Here is a 10,074-nt window from a genome sequence, read left to right as displayed (position 1 = left end):
CCACAAGGCCTGGCTAAAATCCCATTTTCCTTATTTACATGTCTGTTCTTACAATACATTTTCCTATTATTTGGACTAATTTGAGCGAGTCTCTGTACTTTGTAATAGAAAGAGCTGCTACAGTGTAAGCCATGAAAAACCAGGTGTAAACTTGTGGATGTCACCAGAGTGCACCACTCTTGGAGTCTTGGAGAGGGCAACTGGGAGCCTGGGGCTGCCATAAGCTTTAGCACTTCCCAGGGGAGGGAAGCCCAAGTCCAGACTCAGTGACATGCAGATCATGGAGGTTCATCGAGCTGCCTTACCTTGCAGCTGTCCTGTTAGGATCTACCCACTTGCCCTGTACTGACTCCATACTCCCAAACAGGCCAAGTTCAAGTAAAATTGTGCTGGGAGAGGTGCAGGTGCTGATGGGCCAACCTGAGTATTTTCACCCACTGGCAGTTTTATTTTTCAATGTGGAAAGTATAAATTGTCTTTCTGAATCCAAGTCACTTGTGGGGAGTGTTACCAGCATTAAAATGTTCACCAGGACCCACCCAGGAACCTATTTCTGAACAAGGCAATATAGCATAGTGATTAACAGCTCGTGAGTCATACATGGGTTAAAATCCTAGTTGCATGGTCTTGGCTGGGCAAATAACTCACTAGGCCTCAGATTTATTAACTTTAAAATGGGATTATAATAGGAACTACCTCACAGAGTTACTGAGACTAAGTGACAAAATGCATGTAAAGTCCTCCAGCAGGCAAGGCTCCTCATATGTTTACTCCAGAGGCTAACACACATGTTAAAAGACTCAACTAAAACCAATCAAAGTAAACAGAAAAATACAATCCACTTTTTGGTGGAGTCCCAGGTTTGGGGGCTTTGGATATGTTTTATCATTATACAGAGACTTGTTTGTGTCTACCTTTTTTTGAATATGCAACATTTCATAGAAAATACTGAACACTCCCAGAGAAAGCAGTTCAGTCCCCCTCCAATCCCTGGTTCCTGATCTCCATGTCCTTTGTACCTACCCAACTGAGGATGAACAATATAACTTCTCAGGTGATGTCTAAGCCTTGGGCTCACATGCTGTGCCCTTTCCCATTGAGGTCACACCCTGGATGCTTCACTCCTCCCAGGGGCCCTGTGGGGAGATGATCAAACATTTTCATTTAGGTCTGAGCAGAGATAACATTAAAGAGATTTTCAGTGAAGGGTATGTTTTAAACAGGATAAAAGACAACATCAATAAGAACTAGAAAATGAAATATGTTAAGACAATCCTTTTATTGTGCATAGGATTTAAAATTCCACTTTGGAATAACTGAAATCATTTTCCAACTTCTAGGCAGCCATGTGTCTGTGAGTGCTCATCCCTGTCCCAGAATCTTCACCAGGCTGGGGTTTCTGGAGTCACCAGTGCTCTGCTTCACACCAACATGAGGCCAGAGCTTCCCCAGTGCCACCTGGCTTCCTGCCTCCAGAGCTCTCCATCCCAAATCCAAATATCTTCTCCATTTCCCGAATTCTCACCCTTCTTCCACCTTGTCCCTCAGATGTCACTTCTTGTCCAGCCTTGGAGCAGTGTCAACTCTTTGGGCTAAAGGTCATAGTTGATCCAATTCACCCTGCCTACACCTGGTATCCTTTTACCCAGCACAAGGGTACGGATGGTGCTATTTCTGTTCCCACCGCTGAGCTCTTTAAGACTCATTCCTACCTACCACCTCCTTTCTCAACCTCAGATGGTGCTCAATAGATCAGGAAGGAGATTTTTCCCAGGGTTGAATGAGGTCCTTGAGTTACGATTTGTGGCCATGCTTCCCACCAACCCCTGCATTTTCATCTCAGCTAGAAGTGGAACCACCAGGAGGAGGGGGCCCCTGAGCGGTGCTGGGTGAGGAGGCAGCTCATCTGCTCACGAGGACAATGGAGGTGACTCAGTGTCCATGGTCACAGATCGTCCCGCCAGTTCTCTGCCAGCCCTTCTTCTGAAGATGCTTCTTCCCTTCCTTCTCTCATCCTATACTCGTCTCCTAGACTGGCCCTTTCCAGAAAGCTGCCCCTGACTCACCACTTGCCAGACTAGGCTATGCCCCTCCTCTGAGCTCCCCTAGCTGACCCGGGTCAGCCCTCTCCCAGCCCACTGAGCAATAGTTCCCTCCTCACGTCTCTGTGGCTTCCCATGAGCTCCCTCAGATACTTGACAAGTTCTTTTTTTCTTTCCGTATCTGGACGGTTTGAATAAATGAACCCTAACATTTTTGGAAGAAAACAGGATGAAGAGAGGTGAGGTGCCTTGCGTAAGATAGCACAATTGGTTGGTTCCAGGGCTGGGTCTAGAGCCCAGGTGTTCTGGCTCCAAATCCAGTACTCCTTCCTCTCCACAGCTACCTCTGTGTCCAGTGGGGATGATGGTGAGGAAGGCAGGCAGTGACCAGAGTCCCCGGACCCTGACCATCCCTGGGCCTTGGGCAAAGGGCTTGATCAGCAAGTTAAAAGTCATGGCACCTTGTCCCTTGCCGAAGTCTTGACTCTATCACATCATCTAAAGCAGTAATTTACGTTCCAAATCTTCCAGGTGATGCAGCCAGACATCAAGTTCAGATGGTCTTCTACTTGAGCCTAGTATCTCAGGATGAGTAACTGCAACCTCTTAAGAGCTCAGGGAGAAACTGGACCCTCGGCCCCAGAGCCCAAAGAAGGGAAAGACCTTCTGGGTGAAGGAGGCAGTGAAGGTGTAGATGGGCTCCTGGGTGACAGCATTGACAAAGGTCACCCAGCCCACTTCATAGTCAAGAGACACCTGCACCTGCCGCGGCTGCTCCTCCAGGGCCAGTCGCGTGGGGAAGGATCCGAGTGCCGACACAAAGCCCCAGGCCAGCCGCACAGCCCACACGCCCTCCTCGGGCCGCAGCCGCAGCTCCCCCTTGCGCCGCACGTCCTGGCTCACCACGCCCACGGTGCAGCTGCCACCATGGGCCAAGTCCACGCTCACCACCCACGTGTGTCTCCCTCGCGTGAAGCCACGATGGGCCAGGACACAGGTGGCTCTGTCAAAACGCTGAGGGGTGTCTGGCGAGTTCTGCCATTTGTAGGAGAACCGAGCCCGCTGGTGGTCCTCAGACAAGAGGAGCTTGGGGTGGGAAGTCTGGGGGTCTAGGCAGATGTGAGCTGTGGGGAAAACCAAACAGGACATAGATATCAACAGACATGTTACCCCCTCCAAGAAAGGCCTACCCTCTGCTGTTACCAACCCTTACGGTGCCTGCATGGACCGGCAGCATGGGTGCCACATGGAACCTGTTAGAAATACAGACTCTCAGACCTCAGCCGCACAATGAAACGGTACTGCATTTAACAAGATCCTCAGGTGACTCTTGCACACATAATGCCCACCTCAGAGGACGCCCAGCTGCCAGATCCAGGCCCTCACTGGCTCTGTGCAGCCCTCAGCTCTGCTCCCTGCAAACTCCTTGACTCCCAAAGCTGTGCACCTGCTCTGATTTCCTCCTGCTGCCCACGCTTCATCCTCCCACTATGGTACCTCACATCTTGGAAGGCAGAGACATTCTCCCCTTGGTCCAAACTCCCTGATTCATAAGTGAATGAGCACCTACAACTCATTCACATTTACTCCCAGTGGGCTCTCTGGCTCACCTGCAGATTACTTATTCTGCCTCTAAACCCTAAATTCCAAAATTCTATATTCTAAAATTTTGTCCCTGTAATTCTAAAACCATCAGGATCTGAGGACCACTTTGTAACACTAAAAAAACTTCTGCAGACCCCTGCATATCCATTGATTGAGACAAATTCATAAATTCAGATATGTCCAAGGGCTGAAGGGTCCCTTCCAACAACTCTGTGACTTCCCAGGGTCTTTGGCTGATGGACTGGGAACGACAGCTTTGAGAGGGGCCTATCCTCTCCATTCCTTTCCCAAACACAGGCTGCCTCCCTTCTAAATATCATCTCTGAAATGGCACTTGAGAGGAAGTGGGGGTTCCAAATAGTTCTAAGAATGAGATTCTAAACCCAGATCAAAGTTCCCCTCATCCAGGAAGCCCTCCCTGATAGACCCTGTCCCATGCCAATTGAATCTCTCTATCCCCTCATCACATGTAGATCAGAACATGAGCTCCATGCCAGGTGTGTGGCATGTGCGTGTGCCTATCCTTTCTTCACGGTTCTCCCACAAGCCTTACAAAGGCAATGATGTGTGTGTATGTGTGTACATATACAGTGTAGACCCCTGCAAAATTATATGTCCTTTCCAATTTTAGATTCTTCCCATCCAGACATAGGCTGCTTACCTGGCTCATAGTCCAACTCAAAGCAGAGTTTTTCTGTAAAGAGGGAAAAAGGCAAGAGAAGGTTTTCGTTAGTGTCACAAAACCACACAACATTTAATGATGATGAAACTGAGGCCTAGGGAGGGGAAGGAACAAAGAGAAGGATGGAAGCTGGAACCCTCTAGACTAGTGATTCTAAACCTGAGCTTGCATCAGAGTCCCCTTGATGACTTGTTCAAACCCTTTTCTGATTCAGGTGCCTGGGCTGGGGCTGAGGGTCTGCATTTCTAACAAGTCTACAGAGGATGCTGCTGCTGGTCAGGGTCTCACTTTAAGACCCACTACCCTCACCCTGAGTGGGCACAGGCTATGTCTGCTCTGCTCACCTCTGTAGCCTCGTGTCTCACACAGAGCCCAGAACATAGTAAATGCTCAAGAAACATCTACTTAATGAATGGATAAGTGGGCTAATTTATTTCTTGTTCTGACTGGAAATAATTTTGGGGGTTGTCAAAGATCAGCCTTTGATTAGAGTAACATTTCATTCACTGCCAGGTCCCTGGGAGTATTTGTAGAAGTGGACAGTAGAGAGAGCTCTTCTAGGTGACATTTTTGTGGGTGGGACATTTAGAAATAGGTGACTTCATTCATGATGTCCCTGGGGGTGCTGGCAGAAGGCCACATGACTGTTATTTCAAAACCTCCACATCCTCTCCTGCCAGCACTCCTGGTTCCAGAAAAAAGGGGCATAGTCCCCAGAGGGTAAGCCCAATGCTGGGAACCAGACCAGTGGGAGAAGCAAGGGAAAGAGGAGGGAGGGAAGTTGGCTACACAGGGCAAAGACAAAGGCTGTTGCTGACTATTAATTAACAGTGTCCATCATCAAAAATATCATCTGCACATGTCTCTGGATTTTTTAAATTATTGAGAATGACAGATTTTGTTAATCATTTTTTTCTATTGCTTAATGCCAATTGATCAGATTTATTTGTTTAATTATTCTTCAAATCAGTTAAATTTTTTCCAGTGGTCTTCACCTTTATTATCTCTCTTCATTTTTACATCTTCCTGAGAAGCAGATTTTATGAAGATGCGCAAATAAGGAAACCAAGACGCTGGAAGGGCACAAGCCTCAGCAACAGTCACACAGTGCTGGGAGTGGGGCGTGGAGGCCACTCCAAGACCCATGCTTATGGCCACCTGTGCTCTGTGGTGGCCTGGATTCCTCTTACCCAGAAACATCTTCATCTCCCTCTGCAGCGGGATGGCTTGCTGGGGAAAGTCCCGAATCCTCTGGCCCAGGTCAAGGGACACAGCCTCGGGTTTCCGGCACTTTCTGGTTTCACATCTAGGGGCACAGAAATGGTGGGGCCTGAGGGTTACCATCCTTGGTGTTGCCTCCAGAATCATCTGGCTGCCTTCTTTGACTTGGGCGTGGAGGTGCCCATTCCCACAGGCGGACATGCTTCCTCTAGGATGGCCCCACTGCCTCTCTTGGGCAATGCTATGCAGGGGTGTGTATTCATACATGAGAATGCATTTGAGTAGGTGAACATATATGTGTGAATTTCTACCCTTAATGTGAAAAATGTTTATTTGTATGGCAATAACTAGGCATGTAGTGCCTGTATGTGTATGTATGTGGGAAAAAAAGAAAAGAAAAACTGGATTACTTACCTTATTAGAGTGCTTCTGATATCCTAGGAGAAAGAGAGAGAAAGCAGGGATTCAGTTTTCACTTTCCTCCTCCCACCCTTCTTATAACTAGAAAAGACAAAATACCATATTCCAAGCACTGGATAGAAAAAGGACCCCAGATCCTAGCATCACAGAGTTTTGGGGTTTACAAGGTTTCAGGGATCACATATGCCAGCCCCTTCATTTTACAGATGCATGTGGTGGGGTGAACTGCCCTGCCTGCTGGTTGGAGGTGAAGGCAAGTCTTGTCCCAAGGCCTCCTGGTGCTCAGTCCCGAGTGCATCCCCCTAGATCATGCTGCCTCTCTGATGCTTTGCTGGGAACCCAGGATCTCCCCTCCACTTCGAAGAAGTAAAATAGACCCGTAAGAACTTCCTGACTGGTGGAAGTTTGCCCTGGAAATAATAGCACCTGACATTTGTTCGGGTGTGCTAGATGCTTTTCAAAGTGCTACTCTCACTTGCATTTTACTGCTGGATTCACACTAAGCCTTTGTGAGGTAGATAAGGAAAGTATCTTCTCTATTTGATGGATGGTGGGATGGACAGACAGAGACCAGGAGTAAAGTGAGCAGGGAACTCTTGGGGAAGCAAGAACTAGAATTCAGAACTTATCCTGTGACCCATCTCCCACTCGGGATGCAGGGACGTGTGAGTGAAGGAGAGAGGCTTAGACAAGGTGAAGAGGCAGGACATCTCAGGCAGGGCCGGCTCACCGTCAGGAGCTCCCTGGGCTGCCTCTTGCTCTTTTCCTCCAGTTCCGCGATCAGGGCGCTAAACCGGCAGATCTCCCCAGCCACCACGACATCAAACTCGTCCTGTTGCTTCAAGATTTCCCCATCCAGCCTCTCCAACTGGGCCAAGAGGATGCTCTGCTGCTCCTCCAGGAACTGGCTCAGATGTGCAAACTCAGAAACCACTTTTTGTCTCTTGGTGGCCACCTGGGTCTGAGAGGGCAGGACGAGGGGCTGCAGGAAGTTACTCCTCCTTCCCCTCCTTCCCTTCCTCACTACTTCTTTCTTCTTTTTCCTTAGTTCACTCCCACCTGGCCCAGAACACGTTCTCCAAGCTTTGGTGGCAAAATTAGAGACTGCCGCCTCCCCCTGGGTCCCTAGGCAGACTTGGAACTGCCCCACGGTTGCCCTTTTAACCGCCACGCCTCCTCTGGGAGCCAGACTGCCCAGCATTGCCTCAGCACCTTCTTCTGGAATGTCTAAAAGAGTGGGGCACAGAGCAGGTGGTGCGGACAGTTTCCCTCCTGCTTCTGCGAAGTGCCCAGTATGTGCAGGGCACTAAGCTGCATTACAGACACAATCTCATCCAGTCCCCATGTGGTTCATGAGACAGTCACCATCTCTACTTCACAGAACAATAAATAGCCTAGAGAGTTGCTTGAGGTCATAGATCCAACTAGTGTGGGAGGCAGAATTCAGACTCGGAATGACTTCAGAGCCCTCTCTGCTCTGTGGCCTGGTTCCAGGGAGGCACTGGGCCCCGGGGAAGGGGAGGGCCCAGGGAAGGGATGATCACCTACCAGGAGGACTTGTATCCTTTGATTTTCTCTTGACTGGATTTCTTGAATCTCCTCTCTCTCTTTTCTCAGACACTCAAGACACTTCTGTATTTGTTCCTGGAGAGAAGGAGCATAGATATTTAAGAGGGAAACAATGCTTTGTTAATAGGTAGCATCTCTTGCAACCCTTTGCCTGCAGGGATGGAATGACCCTAGGGAAGGAGTCATTCCTGGACACTGCCTGGGCCCTCGTGGTCCTTGGCAGCTTCCTCTCTTTGGGTTGTTTGCCTCTTGCTTTGTTCTCAAGAATTTTTTTTTTTTTTTTTTTTATTGAAGGGTAGTTGACAACAGTATTACATTACATTAGTTTCAGGTGTACAACACAGTGATTCAACATTTATATACATGATAATTCTAGGTACCAGCTATCACCATACCAAGTTGTTACAATATTTTGACTATATTCCTTATGCTATACATTACATCCCGGTTACTTATTTATTTTACAATTGGAAGTGTGTTTATATATATATATATATATATATACATACATATATATATTTTGTGAGGGCATCTCTCATATTTATTGATCAAATAGTTGTTAACAACAATAAATTTATGTATAGGGGGGTCAATACTCAATGCACAATCATTAATCCACCCCAAGCCTAATTTTCATCAGTCTCCAATCTTCTGATGCATAACGAACAAATTCTTACACGGTGTTCTCAAGAATTTTGATCAGGGCTTTCCCCCTCTATCATGTGTTATCACAGACTATGACTTGGTTTTCCCACCTGAGTTATCCTGTCTTCAGGTTAAATATCCTAATTTTTCTTGCTTTTGGAAAGTGGCATCTGGAATCTGTCCTGAGCTTGATATGCCCTTCTTTGAAATGATTCCAATTTCCTCACATGTCCCAAAGAGTCACCCAATATCCCTCTCTAGTGAATGGAATCAATTTTCTCTATGATTCTGGAGGGAAGAAGAAACTTGGATAATGCAAAAATAATCAATGCATTGTTTTTTAAATTTCTTGCCCTAGATAGAGTTATGAACAGGAATAGACACATAAATGTCCATATACATACATTCAAAAATACACTTATACTTTCACCATAAAATGCTGATTAACTAATTGACACATATACACAGATGCCCACTTACACTAAAACACAGTACATAAACAACTAAAACCAGCACACACTCATTTAATGACAGATAAAGTTAACCCAACCTGCATATATATAAACACTAACTTATTCACAAACACGAGTACTCAGTTACACTTACACATTCAAATGTCAGACCTCCCCCAAACACATCACACACACTGGCAATGGTCAAACATTAATATATATCCCACATTGTGCAATCATTCCCTCAAATTCAAACCCAGACATTCTCAGACACACACACTCACATTTTGGTCACTCAGTCATTCAACAGGTATTTATTGAGCTTTTGTTGTGTTTGGCCATGAGTAAACAACATAGAACATGTCCAAAACACAAACACATGGTCTTCTATGCCTGCATCTATTGCCTGAGTGAAGAGAGAAGTAGGGAGATAGAATCTGGCTTCAGAGTGGCCCCAGTCATCTACAAGTCTGCTCTGATTTTCAGTCCAGTCCAATCCCAGACCACCCTGGGAAGCCCCGGTCCCCCTTTCCTACCCTATAGGGACCTGCTGCAGCCTCCAGGAAGCGTATGGTGTGGGCCTGGTGCTCCCAGGCCTCCCGGCACACCACACACAACTGCACCTCATCATCCTCGCAGAAGAAATAGATTTTCTCTCCGTGCTCTGGGCAGACGTCCTCCTCTTCCGAGCCCAGTGTGGACACCAGCCTGAGGCGCTCAATGTTCTCCACCACACCGGCCAGCTGCCAGTTGGGCCGGAAGCTCCCTGGATGGAAAGGCTCCTTGCAGAGTGGGCAGGTCGGGGGCTCCTCAGAGTCTGGGCCTGGGATCTCACAGTACCGGGTGAGGCATCCGCGGCAGAAGTTGTGGCCACAGGCGATGGTGACCGGCTCCCTGAGGGTGCCTTGGCAGATGGGGCAGTTGACCTCATCTGCCAGGCTGGTCACAGAGGTGGCTGAGGCCATGGTGCTGCTGTGCCTGTGGCCTCCTCAAGATCACGCTGTCTACTGGGCTGAGAAGGAAGGGCTGGGAGAACCGTGAGGGGACGCACACATGCATGCACGCAGAGGCAAGGCATCCACTTGCATGCCAGGCTTCTACTGTCCTCCTCCCAAAGCCACTGGGCAGGCGGAGAGCAGCAGAGGAGCGGGAGGAAGACCACCTCAGTTACTCTCAGGAATGGCCTGGGGCTTGCCTTTGCTCGCCTGTTCATCCACAGACACTCGCAGTAGCAGGAAAGTGGTGGTAACTTAACTGCCCACAGCTGAAAGAGGTTGTTCTTTGGAAGGCAGGACAGAGACTGGGTCATGGAGCAGCGATGGCACTCCAGCTCCCCTGTAATGCTACCAGCTGTCTCCAGGGAGATTGGAGATATCAGCCAGCCCAGGGCTGGCAAGTCAGTGGGCAGGGGAGTGTGGAGATCCAGATAAGGTTGTTG

The 10,074-nt window shown here is 48.2% G+C and overlaps 1 protein-coding gene across 1 annotated transcript; it reads right to left on the bottom strand.

Moving 5' to 3' along the window:
• Positions 1-1,281: 1,281 nt before the first annotated feature.
• On the bottom strand, positions 1,282-9,814 carry TRIM10 (tripartite motif containing 10). Its single transcript, XM_036908655.2, has 7 exons — positions 9,173-9,814; positions 7,519-7,614; positions 6,701-6,931; positions 5,965-5,987; positions 5,520-5,635; positions 4,309-4,341; positions 1,282-3,166 (listed from the first exon to the last, which is right to left on the bottom strand). Exons 1-7 carry the CDS (start codon positions 9,599-9,601, stop codon positions 2,649-2,651), a joined length of 1,446 nt encoding a protein of 481 aa, XP_036764550.1. The 5' UTR covers positions 9,602-9,814; the 3' UTR covers positions 1,282-2,648.
• Between the last annotated feature and the right edge of the window lie 260 nt (positions 9,815-10,074).

The sequence above is a fragment of the Manis pentadactyla genome, chromosome 16 (assembly GCF_030020395.1).
Source record: "Manis pentadactyla isolate mManPen7 chromosome 16, mManPen7.hap1, whole genome shotgun sequence".
In the NCBI taxonomy this organism is placed as follows: domain Eukaryota; kingdom Metazoa; phylum Chordata; class Mammalia; order Pholidota; family Manidae; genus Manis; species Manis pentadactyla.
Note: the sequence above shows the minus strand (reverse complement) of the source record. Positions and strands in the feature narration are given on the sequence as shown.